We start from the raw sequence: 23,054 nt of genomic DNA, 5'->3' as shown, positions 1-23,054 counted from the left end.
CCTCCGACAGTGCAGCACTCCCTCAGCACTGCCCCTCCGACAGTGCGGCGCTCCCTCAGTACCGCCCCTCCGACAGTGCTGCACTCCCTCAGTACTGACCCTCCGACAGTGCAGCACTCCCTCAGTACTGCCCCTCCGACAGTGCGGCGCTCTCTCAGTACTGCCTCTCCGACAATGCAGTGCTCCCTCAGTACTGCCCCTCCGACAGTGCGGCACTCCCTCAGTACTGCCCCTCCGACAGTGCAGCACTCCCTCAGTACTGCCCCTCCGACAGTGCAGCACTCCCTCAGTACTGCCCCTCCGACAGTGCGGCGCTCCCTCAGTACTGCTCCTCCGACAGTGCGGCGCTCCCTCAGTACTGACCCTCCGACAGTGCAGCACTCCCTCAGTACCGCCCCTCCGACAGTGCTGCACTCCCTCAGTACTGACCCTCCGACAGTGCAGCACTCCCTCAGTACTGCCCCTCCGACAGTGCGGCGCTCCCTCAGTACTGCCCCTCCGACAGTGCAGCACCCCCTCAGCACTGACCCTCCGACAGTGCAGCACTCCCTCAGTACTGCCCCTCCGACAGTGCGGCGCTCCCTCAGTACTGCCCCTCCGACAGTGCTGCACTCCCTCAGTACTGACCCTCCGACAGTGCAGCACTCCCTCAGTACTGCCCCTCCGACAGTGCGGCGCTCCCTCAGTACTGACCCTCCGACAGTGCAGCACTCCCTCAGTACTGCCCCTCCGACAGTGCGGCGCTCCCTCAGTACTGCCCCTCCGACAGTGCAGCACCCCCTCAGCACTGGAGTGTCAGTCCGGGTTTTTGTGCTCAAGTCTGTGGAGTCAGACTTGAACTCACGACCTTGTGACTCAGAGGCGAGAGCTTTGGTCTTAAACCTGCTTACCCATAGCCAACGCTCCCCTCAAGCTGTGCGGCCGCGCAGCGCTCTGGAGGTTACGAGCAGGCCTCGTGCCGGCCTTGCAGTGGGAGAACTCGCGCATTCGCGGAACATTGAATAGGCCGCGCACCCAAAATAATATAAAGGGAACACTGCTAATAACCCCACCCAAAGCTGCCAAGAGTCTTGGAAAGATGTCTGACCTCAGATTCCTCTGCCGACCGCCTGTCGTTCTCCCGAAGTTTCCATTCACCCGTTCCCAGATTCCCATTAGGCTTCTTCCTGCCGGGTCCCTGCAGCTCACGGGTCTCTGCACCTTCCCCTGCTGAAAGACCGCCGCCAGCGTCTTGCGGTTCGCCGGCCTCGGTGCTCGCACGGTGGTGACCGCACGCTGCCTCGCTCACCGTGCATTGGTCGAGCGCCGCTCGCGGGGGACTGCCCACCAACGGGGTCTGAAGATCGGTCTCCCCGCCTTGCTGCCCCGCCTCGTGTTCCGTGTCCGAGAGGGGCGGCGGAGGGGAGGACAGGAGCTCCAACTGGCTCTGCACGGCGATTAAACTGTCGTTCAGTCCGCCCATCGTCGATTCGTAATCGGACGCCTCCCTGTCGGTGGTCTTCCCGCCCGGACCTCCATCGCGAGGCTCGTGTTGTGCCTCCGCACTGACCGCAGCACGCCCATCAATTAACTGGCGCGTGTCTTTATCCAGCGAGGGCGCCGAGCCTCGGCCGCCTGTCGGGATCTCATTCTCCTGCAGGCCCACCAGCTTCATTAGGTCCTGAAAGGCCCTCTTGCCCAGTCTCTGCCACTGCCTGGCGGTCAGCGTCTCCATCGCCTTGATTTGCGCTCGAATCTCTTTCCGCTTCTCCTCCAGGCGCTGGCGGAGCTGCAGCCACTCCGGCCCAGCCTGGCCAACTGCCTCGCCCACCGCGCCTGCAGGATCTTGCTGCCCCGCCGGCGTCGGACCCAGACGAGACAGCGTTGAGCCAAGGCACTTCCGCCTCCTTTCCTTCAGGTACTTGCGCTCCGCGAAGCTGGTCATCTTCACACCGTCCATCAGGCGGGCCTCGTCCTTGGTACCGGGCAGTGCACCCTCTCCGGGTATCTCAGCCCCGCCGGACAGCGCACCCTCACCGGGAACGGCCACATCGCTCTCTCCAGACATCGCACCTCCACTGGGCGCAGTCCCATCGCCCTTCTCCGCTGACCTCGACAACTCACGGGTTTTTATCACGTACGTAAATCGTCGACTGACCACCTGCCCCTGACCAGACTCAAGGACACAATCGGGATCCTCCTGTTCCCAAAGGCCCTTCTCCTCTCCCGACCCAACCACACGGTCGGGATCCTCCTGTTCCCTCCCACCCTTCTCCGCTCCAGGGTTCAGGCTGGTGGCTGCGCTGATCCTCTCGGGGTCTGCCCCAGCGTGCTCAGCTTCCTGCCACGTGCAGCTCGTGGCGCCGACAATGGGCAGCCCGCTCGCCTTGGCGCTCTCCAGCGTGTGGGGCCGCTCGGAGACGATGTAACTGTTGCGAAGGTTCTTCTGCTGGGCGAGTTTGGCGTCCCTCGATTTGGCGAAGGGCCTCCTCCAACTCTCAGTCACGTCTGGGGCCGGATCTGGGAGCCCAGCCAACCACTTGGCCAGGGGGCCCCTGGCCGGAGGCCGCCCGGCTTCTGGCGAGGACCGAACATCTCCCCGCTCGGCGACACCGCGAGCAGGCGAACATAACGGGCTGGCTGGACTTCCCTGGACCCCCTCCTCCTCCTCCTCATCCTCCTCCAACCCTCTCTCCATCAAGCCCCCGAGACCCGTGCCTCCAGGCCCCAGATGTTGAGCTGCTCCCGCCTCTGCAGGATCTTCACTGGCGTGTTGAGGGCGGGGTGTCGGGCGCGCGCTGCACATCTCCCGTGGCTCGACGGCGAGTGTGCCTTCGGTTCCAAGGTCCTTGCTCGATTCCAGCAACTCTCGCTGCGATCTGCTCTCGTCGTCACCTGACTGGGCCGAGCTGCAAGAACACAAAGAGATGTTAACAAACCTCGATATAGATCTCATCTTGCAACAGCCTTGCTCGAACAGTGCCCCCACTGATCCGTCACCACGACAGAAATAGCATTGCCCCGCCCCACCCCCTCTCCCTTCAACAGTTGGGACATTTCACAAGGAATCGTGTTTTTTTTTTAATATAAGGGCGTTGACCTGTGCAGCAAAATATCATCTATGATCGAGAAGCCAGTCGGACAAGAGCTCTGCCAAATCATGTACAGACCAGGAACGTCCTGGGATCGATGAGGAGATGTGGAGCGGAGAGGCGACGGGATCGCCAGGGTCGCCGTGGGCAGCACGGTGGCATAGTGGTTAGCACTGTTGCCTCACAGCGCCAGGGACCCGGGTTCAAATCCGGCCTCGGGTGACTGTCTGTGTGGAGTTTGCACATTCGCCCCGTGTTTGCGTGGGTTTCCTCCGGGTGCTCCGGTTTCCTCCCACAGTCCAAAGATGTGCGGGTTAGGTTGATTGGCCATGATAAAAAAAATTGACCCTTAGTGTTAGGGGGGATTAAATACGTGGGGTTACGGGGTTACGGGGATAGGGCTTGGGTGGGATGGCTGTCGGTGTAGGGACCGGGTGCTAGGGTTTGGATGATCAGCCATGATCTCGTTGAACGGCGGAGCAGGCTCGAAGGGCCGAATGGCCTACTCCTGCTCCTAGTTTCTATGTTTCTATGTCCCCGTCGGGAGCCCAGGTCTGTGGGCGGTGGAGGAAGGAGGGGTCCAGGCAAGCTCGCGAGGCCCCGTCGCTCACGGTTCGGCAGCGAGCGGACGGTCAGGCATCGAGCGGACCGTGTCGAGGACAGCTGCTTCCCCCATTGTAAGTTATCACCCGTCGGGGAGAGCAGAGGGGTGGCGGAGGGGTGGCGGGGGGGGGGGTTGAAATCAAGGCCAGATCCTGCACATTTACAGCAAATCAAGAAACGACAGGGGTTTGAAGAGACAAAGAAAGCTTGCTGGAGTAACAACAGAAAACGCTGGACAAAGTCAGCAGGCCAGAGCAACAGCCCTGGAGAGAGAAACAGAGTTAACGTTTCAGGTCGAAGACCCTTCGTCAGAATTGGAAAAAAAAGCAGGAAGAGGGACAGATTTTAAAGCAAGTTTAGGGGCTGGGAAAAGAGGGAGGCGATGAAAGAACAAAAGGAAAGGTCAGAGATAGGATAGAAAGCAGGAGAGCATGGCAGATGCACTATAATGTGGATAAATGCGAGGTTATCCACTTTGGTGTCAAAAACAGGAAGGCAGATTATTATCTGAATGGCAATAGATTGGGAGAAGGGGAAGTGTAACGGGACCTGGGTGTCCTTGTGCACCAGTCGCTGAAGGTAAGCATGCAGGTGCAGCAGGCGGTTAAGAAGGCAAATGGTATGTTGGCCTTCGTAGCGAGAGGGTTCGAGTACAGGAACAAGGATGTCTTGCTGCAGTTGTACAGGGCCTTGGTGAGACCGCACCTTGAGTATTGTGTGCAGTTTTGGTCGCCTTATCTGAGGAAGGATGTTCTTGCCATGGAGGGAGTGCAGCGAAGATTCACCAGACTGATACCTGGGATGGCAGGAATGACGTATGAGGAGAGATTGGGTCGATTGGGCTTATACTCGCTGGAGTTTGGAAGAATGAGGGGGGATCTCATTGAAACTTATAAAATTCTAACAGGACTAGACAGACTAGATGCAGGAAGGATGTTCCCGATGGTCGGGGAGTCCAGAACCAGGGGTCCCAGTCTAAGGATAAGGGGTAAGCCATTTAGGACAGAGATGAGGAGGAATTTCTTCACCCAGAGAGTGGTGAACCTGTGGAATTCTCTACCACAGAAGGCAGTAGAGGCCAATTCATTAAATATATTGAAGAAGGAGTTGGATATATTTCTTAAGGCTAAAGGGATCAAGGGATATGGGGAGAAGGCAGGGACAGGGTACTGAATTTGGATGATCAGCCATGATCGCATTGAATGGCGGAGCAGGCTCGAGGGGCCGAATGGCCTACTCCTGCTCCTATCTTCTATGTTTCTCTGAGAGATTAAGAGACATTGGCCTAGAAATTCAGTTAGGCCCCGCCAGCTCGCTTGCGCCCAGAAGTTACCGCTGCGCGCGGAGCCACTTGCGCCCGTCGGATACATAGATACATAGAGATAGGAACAGGAGTAGGCCATTCGGCCCTTCGAGCCTGCTCCGCCATTCAATGAGATCATGGCTGATCTTCGTCTGAGATCATAGCTGATCTTACCAGTTCAGTACCCCGTCCCCGCCTTTTCTCCGTAACCCTTAATCCCCTTAGCCTTCAGAAATATATCCAATTCTCTCTTGAAAATATTTATTGAATTAGCCTTCACAGCCCTCTGTGGCAGGGAATTCCACAGGCTCACCACTCTTTGAGTGAAGAAATTCTTCCTCATCTCTGTTTTAAATGATTTGCCCGCTATTTTTAGACTGTGGCCCCTGGTTCTGTGCTCCCCGGCCATTGGAAACATTCTCTCTGAATTCAGCCTGTCCAGGCCTGCCATAATTTTATATGTTTCGATGAGATCCCCTCTCAATCTTCTAAACTCCAGTGAGTACAAGCCCAAACTATTTAATCTCTCTTCGTAGGTCATTCCCGCCATTCCAGGTATCAGCCTGGTGAATCGCCGTTGCACTCTTTCCATGGCAAGAACATCCTTCCGCAGATGGGGCGACCAAAACTGTACACAATACTCCAGATGCGGTCTCACCAGCACCTTGTACAGCTGTAGTAAGGTATCCCTATTCCTATACTCGAACCCCCTTGATATGAAGGCCAACATACCATTTGCCTTCTTAATCGCCTGTTGCACCTGCATGCTCTCCTTCAGTGACTGGTGCACAAGAACACCCAGGTCCCTCTGCACTTCCCCATCTCCCAATCTATTGCCATTTAGATAATAATCTACCCTCCTGTTTTTACCCCCAAAGTGGATAACCTCGCATTTATCCACATTATAGTGCATCTGCCACGTATCCGCCCATTCCCCCAACCTGTCCAAATCACACTGTAGCCTCCTGACATCCTCATCAGAGCCCACCCCTCCTCCTAGTTTAGTGTCGTCAGCAAATTTGGAAATATTGCATCCAATTCCCTGATCCAGATCATTTATATATATTGTGAACAGCTGGGGTCCCAGGACAGATCCTTGCGGCACCCCGCTGGTCACTGCCTGCCACTCCGAAAACGAGCCGTTTATTCCAACTCTCTGTTTTCTATCCGCCAGCCAGTTCTCTATCCACGTTAATACTTTGCCCCCAATCCCATGAGCCTTAATTTTGCATGATAATCTTTTGTGTGGAACCTTATCGAAGGCTTTCTGGAAGTCAAGGTACACCACATCCACTGGCTCTCCCCCATCTATTCTACCAGTTACCTCCTCAAAAAATTCCAGCAGATTAGTCAAACACGATTTACCCTTTGTAAATCCATGTTGACTCTGTCCGATCCTTTCCCCATTTGTCAAGTGCTCCGCTATTTTATCCTTAATAATGGACTCTAGCATTTTGCCCACAACCGATGTAAGGCTTACTGGTCTATAATTCCCTGCTTTCTCTCTACCCCCCTTTTTAAATATTGGGGTAACATTAGCTACCCTCCAATCCACGGGTACTGTTCCCGAGTCAATGGAGTTCCGGAAGATGATCCTTAGAGCATCTGCTATCTCCAGGGCAACCTCCTTAAGTACCCTAGGATGTAGTTTATCAGGCCCTGGGGATTTGTCGGCCTTCAGTCCCCTCAACTTACCCAACACCATATCCCTAGAGATACTAATTTCTGTCAGCTCCTCCCTCTCATTAGTCCCTATGTTTGCCGATATTCCTGGGAGGTTATTTGTGTCCTCCTTTGTGAATACAGAACCAAAGTATGAGTTTAATTGGTCTGCCATTTCCTTATTCTCCATTATATATTCTCCCGAATCAGACTGCAAGGGACCGACTTGGGATTTTACCAGTCTTTTCCTCCTGATATACCGATAAAAGCTTTTGCAGTCTGTCTTTATGTTTGCTGCAAGTTTACTTTCGTATTCTATTTTCCCCTTCCTGATTAATCCCTTTGTCCTCTTTTGCTGTATCCTGTACTGCCCCCAATCTCCCGGTCTGGTGCTTTTTTTTGCCAGTTGATATGCCCTTTTTTTTGATTTTATGCTGTCCCTAATTTCCCTCGTTATCCACGGTTGAGTCACCTTTTTAGGTTTATTTTTATGCCAAACCGGTATAAACATGTTCTGGAATTCTTCCATTCTATCTTTGAATGCTTGCCATTGTCTATCCACTGTCAATCCCCCCAGAAACACCACCCAATCAATCTTACCCAATTCCCGTCTCATACCCTCGTAATTCCCTTTATTTAAGTTCTGGACCTTAGTCTCTGATTCAATTTCCTCACTCTCCATCTCGACTGAGAGCTCGATCATATTATGATCGCTCTGACCCAAGGGGCCTCGTACAAGAAGATTGCTGATAAGTCCCTTCTCATTGCACAATACCCAGTCTAAAATGGCCTGATCTCGAGTCGGCTCCTCGACATATTGGTCCAGATAACCGTCCCGAAAACATTCCAGGAATTCCTCCTCCTCAGAATTTTTACTAATTTGGGTAGTCCAATCAATATGTAAATTAAAGTCACCCATGATGACAGCTGTGCTCTTATCGCACGCTTCTCTAATTTCCCTTTTTATGCCTTCCCTCACCTCCATATTACTATTTGGAGGCCTATATATCACACCCACTAACGTTTTCCTCCCCTTGCTATTTCTCATTTCTACCCATACAGATTCCGTTTCATCCGAGTTAATATCCTTCCTTTCCATTGCATTAATCCCCTCCTTTACCAGCAATGCTACCCCACCTCCCCTACCTTTTTGCCGATCCTTCCTAAATATTGTATATCCCTGGATGTTAAGTTCCCAGCCTTGCCCACCCTGCAGCCACGTTTCTGTAATCCCAATCAAATCATACTTGTTTACCTCTATTTCCACAACTAATTCATCCACCTTGTTCCTAATGCTTCTAGCATTAAGATACAAAGCCTTCAGGCTTGCTTTTTTCACACTCTCATTATGAATTAGTTTGGCCCTTTGTGTTTCTCTCCTTTGCTTATTGCTTCTCACCTTTCTACCATCTATTTCTGACTTCATATGACTTCCCTCTTTTCCACTACCTAGGTTCCCATCCCCCTGCCAAATTAGTTTAAATCCTCCCGAACCGCCCTAGAAAATATTACCCCGAGGACATCGGCTCCCTCACAGTTCAGGTGTAGACCGTCCCCTTGGTACAGGTCACTCCTCCCCAAGAACTGGTTCCAATGCCTCAGGAATTTAAATCCCTCTCCCTTGCACCACTGCTCAAGCCACGTATTTAGCTTATCTATCTTACTCTCTCTAAACTTATTAGCTCGTGGCACTGGTAGCAATCCAGAGATTACTACCTTTGAGGTCCTACTTTTCAATTTAGCTCCTAACTCCCTAAATTCAGCTTGTAGGACCTCCTCCCTCTTTTTACCTACATCGTTGGTACCTACATGTACCACGACAACTGGCTGATCCCCCTCCCCCTTCAGAATGCTCTGCACCCGCTCCGAGACATCCTTGACCCTTGCACCAGGGAGGCAACATACCATCTTGGAGTCTCGGTCTCGGCCACAGAAACTCCTATCTATCCCCCTTACAATTGAATCCCCTATCACTATAGCCCTATCCCTCTTTTTTCCGCCCTTCTGTGCAGCAGAGCCAGTCATGGTGCCCTGAACCTGGCTGCTGGTGCCTTCCCCTGATAAGTCATCTCCCCCAACAGTACCCAAAACGGTAAACCTGTTTTGGAGGGAGATGACCGCAGGCGACTCCTGCACTACCTTCCTGCCTTTACCCTGCCTTTTGGTCACCCATTTACTGTCTGAGCTAGCCTTTACCTGCGGTGTGACCAACTCACTGAATGTGCTATCCACAAGATCCTCAGCATCGCGTATGCTCCAGAGTGAGTCCATTCGCAGCTCCAGCGCCGCCATGCGGTCCGCTAGGAGCTGCAGCTGGACACACTTCCTGCACACATAGTTGTCAGGGACAGTGTCCCTGATTTCCCACATGGCACAGGAGGAGCATGGCACGGGTCCGAGCTGCCCTTCCAAGTCGAAGCCGGCCGCTATTCAAGGATGTGGCCGCCCCCGCTTGGGGCGCTGAAACTGAATATCGGCGCGCTAGGTGCCGCAGCGCCACCCGCTGCGGAGCGGCAGGCTGTGGTACTGCAGGCCTTCCTCCCTCCCGCTCGCTAGTGCCGGCAAATGAGCCCGGCACCACGGAGAAGTGCCGGGCTCCCGGAAAACAGCCGGCAATGCCGTGGGGAGGGGGGGGGGGGGGTGGGTGGAGGAGGCCGGGGAAGGAGGTGCGGGCAGGCGGCCGCCGAAAAAGCGGCCGGCCGCACCTCCGCCTTAACTCGCCCCACTAAGGCTGCAGGACGGCCCCATTTTCAGATCGCTGTTTGCGGCCACTGCGGAAGAGGCGGCCGCAACTAAATATGGCGGTCGGGCCGGTAGCGGGGCACTGCGCGCACCGATGACGTCATCGGTGGCGGCGCAGCGCTACTGGCTAACGCCGCCATTACCGCAGCGCTGAATATCGGCGCAATCTCAGCAAGTGGCGCAAAAGCCCACTTTGGGCGAAAACTCTGCGCAAAGCCTACTGAATTTCTAGCCCATTGTTCCTTGAATATCTCTTCATGTCTCTCAAAGGATGGCTCTGGATGAAGTGTGAATGGCCCTGACAGAATGAAGGACAGCTGCCATGGAGGAGAAGAAAAAGGCCCGACGAAAGTGTGGATTAAAAAAAATATATAGGGGCCGAGGTTATGATCTGAAATTGTTGGACTCTATGTTGAGTCCAGAGGGCTGTAGTGTGCCTAATCTAAAGATCAGGTGCTGTTCCTCGAGCTTTCTGGAGGGCCTGGTCACCTTTCACCTCCGGGAGAGGTGTTCCAATCCTGCCCGTGTTGAGGGGGTGAAAGTTCGCGGCTGCTCGAGGAGGTTGGCCGAAAACAGGGTCCACCGGAATGGTCACTGCATCAGTGATGTTGTGTCAAACTCCGAGGGGGACTTTGGATCATGAGGGAAAACTTTTTTATGCAGCGAGTGGTTAGGATCTGGAATGCGCTGCCTGAAAGGGCGGTGGAGGCGGATTCGATAGTCGCTTTCAAAAGGGAATTGGAGAAATAATTGGCGAGAAAATTGCAGGGGAGTGGGGAAAGAGCGGGGAGTGGGTATTAACTGGATTGCTGTTCGAAAGAGCCGGCGCAGACTCGATGGGCCGAAGGGTGGCCTCCTTCTGTGCTGTACTGTTCTATTCTATAATTCCAACCCACATTCAGGGGCTACAGTAACTGATTCTGGCTGTGAAACACGAGGGTGAAACAAAACGATATTGAGATTGCATTCCCCAGCACGTTCACATCTCACCTTTGTAAGAATTCTCTCACTGCCGTTAAAAATGTCCAAAATAGGTCAAAAAAATTGGGAGGGGGGCGGGGATAAACAAAACTGCAGAAGCCAGAAATCTGGAACACAAAGAGAGAATTCCAGAGACACTCAGCAGGCGTCGAGAGAGGAGACGAGCTCAGGACTGGACCGTGCGTCACGACCGCAAGATGAGCGCAGGTGTCAGCCGTGGCTCAGTGGGCAGCGCGCTCGCCTCAGAGTCAGGAGGTGGAGAGTTCAAGTCCCACCAGAGACCGGAGGGCAAAATCCAGGCTGACACTCCAGTGCAGTACCGAGGCGGCGCCGCACTGTCGGAGGGGGCAACGCCGAGGCGGCGCCGCACTGTCGGAGGGGGCAACGCCGAGGCGGCGCCGCACTGTCGGAGGGGGCAACGCCGAGGCGGCGCCGCACTGTCGGAGGGGGGCAACGCCGAGGCGGCGCCGCACTGTCGGAGGGGGCAACGCCGAGGCGGCGCCGCACTGTCGGAGGGGGCAACGCCGAGGCGGCGCCGCACTGTCGGAGGGGGCAACGCCGAGGCGGCGCCGCACTGTCGGAGGGGGCAACACCGAGGGAGCGCCGCACTGTCGGAGGGGCAGTACCGAGGGAGCGCCGCACTGTCGGAGGGGCAGTACCGAGGGAGCGCCACACTGTCAGAGGGGCAGTACAGTCGGGAAACGTTCCGGGGGAGCGCCGCACTCCATCTTTCGGATGAGATGTGAAACCGCGGCCCTGTCTGTTCCGAGGTGACCGTAAATATTCCCACTGTACTATTGGGAGAAGAGATGGGGAATTCACCCCGGTGTCCTGGGGCCAATATTTATCCCTCAACTAACTTGACAAGAAAACAGATGATCTGGTCATTGTTACATTGTTGTTTGTGGGAGCTTGCTGTGCGCAAATTGGCTGCTGTTTCCCACATTACAACAGTGACGACACTTCAAATGAGCTTCATCGGCTGTAAAGCGCTTTGGGATATCTGAGGGTGTGAAAGGCGCTATAGAAATGCAAGTCTTTCTTTCAGTGATAAAGGAACAGGAGAAAGGGAAGGGTGAACACACAAGGGAGAATGAAGTGACAACCAGCTCTCCACATGGGCTTTCTCACCTTCCCTTTACTCTGTTCCTTTGAAATGCCGCTCACCTTGTAACACCTCCCAGTTCTGACAAGGGCTACACTTGAATCGTTAACTCGGTTTCTCTCTCCAGCGATTGCCTGACCTGCTGAGTGTTTCCAGCATTTTCTGTCGCAGCTTCATAGCGAGTCATTTAGCATTGACGCCGCAACAGAGAATCTGTCGGATTCTTAAAGCGTTCTGGTGTCGCCATATCACGCTGGCAGAAAACTCACTCACCAGATCGTTGGAGGCCAAGCGATCACTGGGCTCTGAGGTAGCGGAGGTGCAGTCACACAGCAGGCCTTCGATGGAGCATCTGAGAGAGGGCGGGCGAAAGGAGGACCGAGCGGGCGAAAGGGGGACCGGGCGGGTGAAAGGAGGACCGCGCGGGCGAAAGGAGGGGCGCGCGGGCGAAAGGAGGAGCGAGCGAGAGCGAAAGGAGGAGCGAGCGAGAGCGCGGGCGAAAGGAGGACCGAGCGAGCGGGCGGGCGAAAGGAGGACCGCGCGGGCGAAAGGGGGAGCGAGCGGGCGGGCGGGGGGGGCGGGCGGGCAAAAGGGGGGCCGGGCGGGTGAAAGGGGGGCCGGGCGAAAGGAGGAACCGAGAGAGAGCGCACGGGCGAAAGGAGGACCGAGCGAGAGCGCGCGGGCGAAAGGAGGACCGAGAGAGAGCGCGGGGGCGAAAGGAGGAACCGAGAGAGCGCGCGGGGGCGAAAGGAGGAACCGAGAGAGAGAGCGCGGGGGCGAAAGGAGGAACCGAGAGAGAGCGCGCGGGGGCGAAAGGAGGAACCGAGAGAGCGCGCGCGGGGGCGAAAGGAGGAACCGAGAGAGAGCGCGCGGGGGCGAAAGGAGGAACCGAGAGAGCGCGCGCGGGGGCGAAAGGAGGAACCGAGAGAGCGCGCGCGGGGGGCGAAAGGAGGAACCGAGAGCGCGCGCGCGGGGGCGAAAGGAGGAACCGAGAGCGCGCGCGGGGGCGAAAGGAGAACGAGAGAGAGCGCGGGGGCGAAAGGAGAACGAGAGAGAGCGCGGGGGCGAAAGGAGAACGAGAGAGCGCGCGGGGGCGAAAGGAGAACGAGAGAGAGCGCGGGGGCGAAAGGAGAACGAGAGAGAGCGCGGGGGCGAAAGGAGAACGAGAGAGCGCGCGGGGGCGAAAGGAGAACGAGAGAGAGCGCGGGGGCGAAAGGAGAACGAGAGAGAGCGCGGGGGCGAAAGGAGAACGAGAGAGAGCGCGGGGGCGAAAGGAGAACGAGAGAGAGCGCGGGGGCGAAAGGAGAACGAGAGAGAGCGCGGGGGCGAAAGGAGAACGAGAGAGAGCGCGGGGGCGAAAGGAGAACGAGAGAGAGCGCGGGGGCGAAAGGAGAACGAGAGAGAGCGCGGGGGCGAAAGGAGAACGAGAGAGAGCGCGGGGGCGAAAGGAGAACGAGAGAGAGCGCGGGGGCGAAAGGAGAACGAGAGAGCGCGCGGGGGCGAAAGGAGAACGAGAGAGCGCGCGGGGGCGAAAGGAGAACGAGAGAGCGCGCGGGGGCGAAAGGAGAACGAGAGAGCGCGCGGGGGCGAAAGGAGAACGAGAGCGCGCGCGGGGGCGAAAGGAGAACGAGAGCGCGCGCGGGGGCGAAAGGAGAACGAGAGCGCGCGCGGGGGCGAAAGGAGAACGAGAGAGCGCGCAAAAGCGAGTGCAAGAAAGAAAGAGAAGAGAAAACGTGAATATTCATCTTAAAAAAAAACACATTTGTCAGTGAAAAGTGAAACGGGAGTCATTACTCGCAAACTAGAGCAACATGTGATAAACCTGCAGTACCGCACATAACAGAAGGCGACTCCTCTACTCCCCCAAGTGGTGGTATCAAACTCACCAACAGGAGGCCCAGGAGGGATTGGGGAGTCAGGCGGTCGATGTTTAACGTGGACAAGTGCAAAATCAAAGTCAAGAGATTGGGAAGGGACAAGAAAACCCTGGTGATAAACAACAGCTTACATTTATATAGCGCCTTTAAAACATCGCAGGAACGTAAATCAGACAAAACCTGACACCAAGCCACATTAGGATAGTTAACCAAAAGCTTGGCCAGTTTTCTGGAGCTTCTTAAAAGGAGAGGTTGAGAGAGATTTAAGGAGGGAATTCCAGAGCTTAGGGCCCAGGCAGCTGAAGGCACGTCCACCAATGGTGAGGCAGAGGGATTGGGGGATGGACAAGAGGCCAGAATTGGAGGAGTACAGAGCTCTCGGAGGGTTGTAGGGCTGGAGGAGGTTACACAGAGTCTAGATAAGCCAATAACACAAGCGGTCTTATGACTAAACATGGCACAGGAGAGGGGTTTGAGGGTCGTGACGTAATAAAACTCACTACGCACTTGGTTCAAGTATAAAGCAAGGCTTTAATCAACTTGTTTCAAAACATGGAGGTCTAGTTATCTTTCACTAGTTCCTTGTCTTACAAAATGTCCTGGGCAAGCTGGGTCCACGCCCGAGTATTTATATTCCTTGGACGGCGCCACCAGCTGGCCGTCCAGTGTTATTTCATGAGTCTTTCTTCATGGATCATAAGATTCATAACAGGTCTAATGGTGGATTAATCGCTCAAACCGTCAGCAGTGTGCGACAGCTCTAGCCTTATAACCAGCGAGATGGAGAACAAATCTAAATCTCGAAGTGATGGAGACTGTACCGGGCACTGGTCCAAGCCCACTTTATATAACTGCGGGCGCTGTATTCCGAGACACACCCAGGCCTTGGCGAGAGTGCAGCCACGGGCAACTGACTGAGACAGTTGGGGGGGCCAGACTCCCGAGTCACGAGGTCAAGTTGGGACGAAGAGAAGGTTCAAGGTTGGTCCTGCAGAAATATTCAGGATCCCACCAGGCATAGACAAGGTAAACGCCCATACATTTAACAAGCACAGATTGCCGACAGACCAGACCTGTTCCTCAACTCACCCTCCTCCTCCTCGCCTTGGATCCATCCCTCTTGCGGAGAGGGCAGGGTCCCACATTCCAGGTTCCAGAATAATTCCGCCATAAAAGCCACGAAATTTGGCTGTAAATGAAAAGACAGCAAAGCTTACAAAGGTGGACGAATGGAGTTGCAGCTTACAAAATGGGACCTCTCGGTCTTCGAATGAGTATCAGCTCAGGTAACGCCGGGATCAATCGCACCAACAGGTTGATTTGATCCTCAGTCATAAGGTAGCTCATCTCAGGCAAGAGCAGCGGTGAGAATGCATCAGACCACAGAAATTCGCAGCACATTCGCGATCCAGGATTATACTCAATGTTGTGGAAGCCCCCTTATCCCCGTCCCACCCCCAGCGAGTAGCCTACCAACACCTCCCAAACCCGCCACCTCGACCACCTAGAAGGACAAGGGCAGCAGGCGCATGGCAACACCACCACCTCCAAGTTCCCCTCCAAGTCACACCCCATTCTGACTTAGAAGTATATCGCCAATCCTTCGTCGTCGCTGGGTCAAAATCCTGGAACTCCCTACCTAACAGCACTGTGGGAGCACCTTCACCACACGGACCGCAGCGGTTCAAGAAGGCGGCTCACCACCACCTTCTCGAGGGCAACTAGGGATGGGCAATAAATGCTGGCCTTGCCAGCGACTCCCACATCCCATGAACGAATTTTTTTAAACTGGCAGGTTAGTGAAGCAGACAGTCTAAGTGTCCTCAGAGACCATGCGATGAAGGGATGGAGACTCAAGGCGATAAGATGGGATGAGAACCACAGTGGACAGAGACGTTGGGGCTGCTATTTTCAGTGTCTTCCTACAAACTACCCACTCACCTGAAGCTGCTGAGAAACCCACATGAAATCCTGTACAGACAGAGGGCAGTTGATGTTGAGGTGATTCTGGATAAAATTCAGCAGCAACCCAATCTGACTTTCGACACAACTTCCCGTCCTGAAATCTTCTGAAAAAGACCGGGGGGGGGGGGGGAGAAATTAAACATGGTCAAAATGTTGCTGGGAAGGATATTCCGGTCAATGAGCAACTCGCTACTGAAAATCCAACAGTCGGAATGTCAAAAATTGATCAGATTTAATCAAACACTTCACAGGCGCGGGACTGAATTGTATAAAACTTAAAGCCAGGCGAGAATTTGCGTCAACGTTTCTGGTCCCTGGTTAGGCTCTTGCGTTAGATACTCTCGGGTTTAGTGGCGTCAATCTCTCCCGTAAGTAGATCCCGCTCGGGACAATAAATCACGGACTACATAGAAGATAGGAGCAGTAGGCCATTCGGCCCCCTCGAGCCTATTCCACCATTTAATGAGACCGTGGCTGATCATCCAAATTCAGTACCCTGTCCCTGCTTTCTCCCCATATCCCTTGATCCCTTTAGCCTTAAGAAATATATCCAACTCCTTCTTGAATATATTTAATGAACTGACCTCAACTGCCTTCTGTGGTAGAGAATTCCACAGGTTCACCACTCTCTGGGTGAAGAAATTCCTCCTCATTTCAGTCCTAAATGGCTTACCCCTTATCCTTAGACTGTGACCCCTGGTTCTGGACTCCCCGACCATCGGGAACATCCTTCCTGCATCTAGTCTGTCTAGTCCTGTTAGAATTTTATAAGTTTCAATGAGATCCCCTCTCATTCTTCTAAACTCTAGCGAATATAAGCCTAATCGACCCAATCTCTCCTCCTATGTCATTCCTGCCATCCCAGGTATCAGTCTGGTGAATCTTCGCTGCACTCCCTCCATGGCAAGAACATCCTTCCTCAGATAAGGCGACCAAAACTGCACACAATGCTCAAGGTGCGGTCTCACCAAGGCCCTGTACAACTGCAGCAAGACATCCTTGCTCCTGTACTCGAACCCTCTCACTATTTGCCGCCTTAACCGCCTGCTGCACCTGCATGCTTACCTTCAGCGACTGGTGCACAAGGACACCCAGGTCTCGTTGCACTTCCCCTTCTCCCAATCTATTGCCATTCAGATAATAATCTGTCTTCCTGTTTTTGCCACCAAAGTGGATAACCTCACATTTATCCACATTATATTGCATCTGCCCAATCACCCAACCTGTCTAAATCATACTGAAGTTTCTTGACATCCTCCTCACATCACACACGCCCACCCAGCTTTGTGTCATTGGCAAACTTGGAGATATTACATCTAGTTCCCTCGTCATGAACATTAATATATATTGTGAACAGCTGGGGTCCTAGGACCGATCCCTGCGGTACCCCACTAGTCACTGCCTGCCACTCAGTTCTGGACTCCCCGACCATCGGGAACATCCTTCCTGCATCTAGTCTGTCTAGTCCTGTTAGAATTTTATACGTTTCAATGAGATCCCCTCTCATTCTTCTAAACTGTAGCAAATATAAGCCTAATCGGCCCAATCTGTCTTCGTACATCATTCCTGCCATCCCAGGAACTGGCCAGCGATGCCCACATCCCGAGAATGACATGGAATTAACAGCAGAGAAACTGGCCATTCGGTTCAACTGGTCCATGCTGGTGTTTATGCTCCACACGAGCCTCCCCCCAGTCAGTCTCCCACCCCTCTTCATCTCACCCCCACCAACATATCCTTCTATTCCTTTCCCCCTCATGTGCTTATCTAGCTTCAGGAATTGGACATTTGGGATTTCTGGGGGGGGTTAAGCTCCGGTGTGGCCTCAGAGCACTGAACCCTTGGGACACTCCAGTCCCCACACTGGCTGATCCCCAGGCTTCCTGGTCAGCCCCGCCACCCATCTCCAAGTGTTTGCCCGTTTAGGACTGGGTTGGGAGTTGGGGCTGGAGCGGACAGTCTTTCACCATCAGAGACTCCAACAGAACCCGTGTCCTAACTCGCACCAAGTCCCGTTCACCCATCACCCGCTGTGCTCGCTGACCTACACTGGCTCCCAGTCCGGCAACACCTCAATTAAAAAAAATTCTCATCCTTGTTTTCAGATCCCTCCATGGCCTCGCCCCCCCTCCCCATCTCTGTAATCTCCTCCAGCCCCACAAGCCTTTGCGTTCTCTCCATTCCTCCAATTCTGGCCTCTTGCGCAGGCCTGATTTTAATCGCTCCACCACTGGTGGCCGTACCTTCAGCTGCCTCAGCCCCCAAGCTCTGGAATTCCCTCCCTAAACCTCTCCACCTCTCTTTCCTGCCAAGATACTCCAGGATGACTTAGACAGGTTGGGTGATTGGGCAGAAGCATGGCAGATGCAGTATAATGTGGATAAATGCGAGGTTATCCACTTCGGTGTCAAAAACAGGAAGGCAGATTATTATCTGAATGGCAATAGATTGGGAGAAGGGGAAGTGCAACGAGACCTGGGTGTCCTTGTGCACCAGTCGCTGAAGGTAAGCATGCAGGTGCAGCAGGCGGTTAAGAAGGCAAATGGTATGTTGGCCTTCGTAGCGAGAGGGTTCGAGTACAGGAACAAGTATGTCTTGCTGCAGTTGTACAGGGCCTTGGTGAGACCACATCTGGAGTATTGTGTGCAGTTTTGGTCGCCTTATCTGAGGAAGGATGTTCTTGCCGTGGAGGGAGTGCAGCGAAGATTCACCAGACTGATACCTGGGATGGCAGGAATGACGTATGAGGAGATTGGGTAGATTGGGCTTATACTCGTTGGAGTTTAGAAGAATGAGAGGGGATCTCATTGAAACTTACAAAATTCTAACAGGACTAGACAGACTAGATGCAGGAAGGATGTTCCCGATGGCCGGGGAGTCCAGAACCAGGGGTCACAGTCTAAGGATAAGGGGTAAACCATTTAGGACAGAGATGAGGAGGAATTTTTTCCACCCAGAGAGTGGGGAACCTGCAGAATTCTCTTCCACAGAAGGCAGTAGAGGCCAATTCATTAAATATATTCAAGAAGGGGTTGGATATATTTCTTCAGGCTAAAGGGATATGGGGAGAAAGCAGGGACAGGGTACTGAATTTGGATGATCAGCCATGATCACATTGAATGGCGGAGCAGGCTCGAGGGGCCGAATGGCCTACTCCTATCTTCTATGTTTCTAGGTTTCCTCCTTTTCACAATCCCGATAGACTCCCACCACGTTTTACGTCCAGTACCTTTGTGTCGGAGGTCAGGGCAGTAGCAACCCACGAGGTGAAGCAGCGAGCGGGCATCGACCGCCTTTAACAGGCTTTCCGGCTCGGGAACATCTTCGCGAGGGGCCCAGTCAGGGTAACGCACTCGGTTCTAAAGCATCAGCAGTCAATTGAACACCAGGTTAGGAAGCAAAATTAAAAGCCCAACACTCGATAAAAGGTTACGTCAACCCAATAGAAACCACTCGAGGATTCTCAGCTCGCCCCTCACGGGTTGTACATCAAGTCAGGAATTTATATAATGCGCTCAACACAAGAGGTCCTTTATTACAAAAGGATTAGAGTATAAGAGTAAAGAAATCTTACTACAGGTAGACTATCCTTTATCCGCACTTCCGAAAACCGAAAACCTCTAAAAACCGAAAGTCTTTTCGTGGAGCGTAAGTCGTGCGCACGACATGACCCGAGTGGCGCCAAACATGACAGGAGTGGTCCGGGAGCTCTGCCTTTCCCTGTGAGCAGGGCAGAGGGTCACAGAGTTCCCTCCTGGGTAGGAGATTGCAGGCCGAGCCGGGCAGTGTGAAGGCGGTACCGGGAGAGTGAACCCAACAATACAGTGGACCGTCTGATAGTCTTTTCTTCCCCCACCCCCCCCCCCCACCTGATTTGCGGGCCAGCTTAGTGTAGGAGTCAGCCGATATCCAGCTTTCCCACAACTGGCGGTGGCAGTCGAGCCCCAGACCCCCGCTAAGTCAAGGAATTCAGATACAGAGCAGGGGGAGCTGGAAACCTCGATCTAACGGCAGAAATCAGCAGCCGTTTTGTTAGGGGAAGTAAAAAAATGCTAGGGGAAGAAAAAAAACCTAGCATTTTTTTACTTCCCCTAGCATTTTTTTTTAAACAGTCAGGCTGTGGAAAGAGTCTCTGTAGCTTAGCAACAGCTTCAGAGGCTTCCAAGGCAGGGCCCGAGTGTTTACAAGCTGTTGTGTTTGTTGCCAGATACGGAGATGAAAACCTTCTGAAATCCGAAAAATTCCGAAAACCGAAACACAGCTGGTCCCAAGGTTTTCGGATAAAGGATAGTCTACCTGTACAATTATATAGGGCCCTGGTGAGAACACACCTGGAGTATTGTGTACAGTTCTGGTCTCCTTACCTAAGGAAGGATATACTTGCCTTAGAGGCGGTGCAACGACGGTTCGCGAGATTGATCCCGGGGATGAGGGGGTTGTCCTATGAGGAGAGATTGTGTGGAATGGGCCTATACTCTTTGGAGTTTAGAAGAATGAGAAGTGAGGGGGCTTGATCGGGTGGATGCAGTGAGGATGTTTCCACTGATGGGTGAGACTAGAACTAGGGAGCATAATCTTAGAATAAGGGGCTGCCCTTTCAAAACTGAGATGAGGAGAAACTTCTTCACTCAGAGGGTAGTAAATCTATGGAATTTGCTACCCGAGAGAGCTGTGGAAGCTGCGACATTAAATAAATTTAAAATGGAGATAGACAGTTTCCTAGCAGATAAGGGAATTAGGGGTTACGGGGAGAGGGCAGGGAAGTGGACGTGAGTCTAGGTTCAGATCAGCCATGATCCTATTGAATGGCGGAGCAGGCCCAAGGGGCCGTATGGCCTACTCCTGCTCCTACTTCTTATGTTCTTATGTTCTTATGTTCTTAAAACATAGAAGATTCTGAAGGAGATTGACAGGGTAGATGCTGAGAGGTTGCTTCCCCTGGCTGGAGTATCTAGAACTAGGGGGCACAGTCTCAGGATAAGGGGCCGGCCATTTAGGACTGAGATGAGGAGGAATTTCTTCACCCAGAGTGTTGTGAATCCTTGGAATTCTCTACCTCAGAGGGCTGTGGATGCTGAGTCTTTGAGTATATTCAAGACAGAGATCGGTAGATTTATGGATATTAAGGGAATCAAGGAATATGGTTATGTTCTTGTGTCCCAGATCGGGAAATGGCCCCTAAAGAGGGCAAGGCCAACAGAAAATGCTAAATGGGCCAATTCAGACCGGAGCAGTAAAGGTTACACTTTTGTCTACAGTCTTTCGTCCCAAAGTGCTGTCGGGAGTTAATAAAACAATTGCGGGTGGGCTATTCTGGAGCGGAGCGTAGCATGTGCAGTGAGGTACTGAGTCCCACAGAGCAGGAAGATCCCAGGCTCCATCCCTAGTCTGTCCGAGACTGCCGATCGCACGAGATGCTTTATTGAGATTTTTGAGACAGAAAGCAGATTAAATAAATACAAGAAAGGTTTAAGCTGCCTCAATTCAAGCTCTCCCTTCCTCTCTAAGGCAGTTGCCATCAGCAGATTGAATGGTCTATTGCAGGCAATGGAACTAAACAGCAGACGCTGCATATTGCAGGCGGCCGATCCCAGCCCGCCCATTTTACCCCACACCTCGAGACACATTTCTAGTCCAGTGTCACATGAAGTTTTTATTTGCTCCCTCTTCTCCGCTGTCGGAGGGGCGGCCCCGAGGGAGCGGCGCCGCACTGTCGGAGGGGCGGCACCGAGGGAGCGCCGCGCTGTCGGAGGGGCGGCGCCGCACTGTCGGAGGGGCGGCGCCGCACTGTCGGAGGGGCGGCCCCGAGGGGGCGGCGCCGCACTGTCGGAGGGGCAGCCCCGCACTGTCGGCGCCGCACTGTCGGAGGGGCGGCCCCGAGGGAGCGCCGCCGCACTGTCGGAGGGGCTGTCTGTCAGATGAGACGTTAAACCAAAGCCCCGTCTGCTCTCTCAGGTGGACGTAAAAGATCCCACGGCACTATTTCGAAGAAGAGCAGGGGAGTTCTCCCCGGTGTCCCGGGGCCAATATTTATTCCTCAACCCACATCACTAAAACGGATTATCTGGGCCATTATCACATTGCTATTTGTGGGAGCTTGCTGTGCACAAATTGGCTGCCGCATTTCCCACATTACAACAGTGACCACACTTCAAAAATACTTTTGGCTGTAAAGCGCTCTGGGCTGTCCGGTGGTCGTGAAAGGCGCTATAGAAATGCAAGTCTTTTTGTCTTTTAAACTCCAGTGTCCATTCCCACTGGACAGAGATCCGTGCTGGGATTGCACAGCCTGAACAAGAGAGCGGGGGACGGACTGACCCCTCCTCAACAAGCTAATATTCAGGGTCCAGGTTCACACCGAGAGGTCAGTCAGGGGCAAAGGTTAGGGGTTGCAGCCCCCATCACACTACACTTGGCACGAGCCAGTGTCTTGGTGAGGAGACAGCAGATATAACGGGGGAAAGTATTCTCTTAAGATTTGCTCCTGTACCATTTTAATCCAGTCAAGCAAAGCCATCTCCAGATTATCCGGGGCCCCTGGTCCAATCCGTGAGGTGGGCTGTTGCACAGAACGCACGACCATCTCCACACTGAGCAGCTCCTCGGCCCACACAATCATCAAACTGTCCATCAGAGTTTGGTGAGTCTCCTGTGGGAAGAGAGGAACAGGGAGAGGGTGAAGATAGGGACAGAAGATGTAGGCAAGGAAGAGAGAGCGAGGCGAGGGGGCGCAGGAACGAGAGCCAGACAGAGGGCGAAAGCGAGAGAGAGAGAAAAAAAAAGAGAGAGAGAGAGAGAGAGAGAGAGAGAGAAATTTGAGCCCGACCCTGTTCAACATATACATAAATGAATTAGCAGACATGCTGGAGCAAAGCGAGTCACCAGGTCTCCGTCTCCTGGATGGAGAAGTGAAATCCCTGTTCTATGCGGACGACCTGGTTCTGCTGTCTCCCACAGAACAGGGATTACAGCAACAACTAGACCTACTCGACAAATACTGCCAAAATTGGGCTCTAACAGTAAATCTAAAAAAAACCAACATCATGATTTTTCAAAAAAGGCCCAGATGTCAGGAAAACAAATACCAGTTTACCCTCAGTGATACCACTATAGGACACACTATGAGCTACACCTACCTTGGTCTAACTATTACAGCATCAGGGAGCTTCAACATAGCAGTGAATGCACTAAAAGAAAAAGCCCGAAGAGCCCTATATGCAATAAAAAGAAAATTCTACAACATCCAAATCCCAATCAAAATCTGGCTCAAAATATTTGACAGCATAATCCTGCCCATTGCACTGTACGGTAGTGAAGTATGGGGCCCGCTAAATCACCAAAGCTACACTAAATGGGAAAAACACACAATAGAAGCCCTACATGCAGAATTCTGCCGAAGCATCCTTCGCATCCAAAGAAAAACGCCAACAAATGCATGCAGAGCCGAACTAGGCAGATACCCACTGATAATAAACATCCAAAAACGAGCACTAAACTTCCTAAATCACCTCAAATCTAGCTCCCCAGACACCCTTCATTTCAAAGCCTTTCAGACCCAAGAGCTAAACCCAGAAAAGAGTCCCCTGAGTCAGCTGCTACTGAAACTAAGTACGCAGCCGGACCCTGACCAGCCCCAGACCAACACAGCCGTCCAAACACCAATCCGAGTGAACCAAATCATTAAACAATGCAAAGAAACCTACCTGGAACATTGGAACAAAATAACCGAAAGCCAAAGCAGATTA

The 23,054-nt window shown here is 53.2% G+C and overlaps 1 protein-coding gene across 3 annotated transcripts in view; it reads right to left on the bottom strand.

Moving 5' to 3' along the window:
- Positions 1 to 23,054, bottom strand: part of LOC147096497 (calmodulin-regulated spectrin-associated protein 2-like) — an 80,451-nt gene that overhangs the window by 20,216 nt on the left and 37,181 nt on the right. For all 3 annotated transcript variants that reach the window (XM_085975296.1, XM_085975298.1, XM_085975297.1), the window contains 6 exons: positions 21,800 to 21,958; positions 18,539 to 18,668; positions 15,286 to 15,413; positions 14,434 to 14,533; positions 11,741 to 11,819; positions 1,088 to 2,888 (listed from right to left, as the gene is read on the bottom strand). In XM_085975296.1, coding sequence (XP_085831422.1) covers positions 1,088 to 2,888; positions 11,741 to 11,819; positions 14,434 to 14,533; positions 15,286 to 15,413; positions 18,539 to 18,668; positions 21,800 to 21,958 — 2,397 coding nt within the window. The remainder of the gene's footprint in view (positions 1 to 1,087; positions 2,889 to 11,740; positions 11,820 to 14,433; positions 14,534 to 15,285; positions 15,414 to 18,538; positions 18,669 to 21,799; positions 21,959 to 23,054) is intronic.

Source organism: Somniosus microcephalus, unplaced genomic scaffold (assembly GCF_052327205.1).
Source record: "Somniosus microcephalus isolate GS21.2 unplaced genomic scaffold, FLI_Smic_1.0 unresolved_chr1, whole genome shotgun sequence".
NCBI lineage: Eukaryota > Metazoa > Chordata > Chondrichthyes > Squaliformes > Somniosidae > Somniosus > Somniosus microcephalus.
Note: the sequence above shows the minus strand (reverse complement) of the source record. Positions and strands in the feature narration are given on the sequence as shown.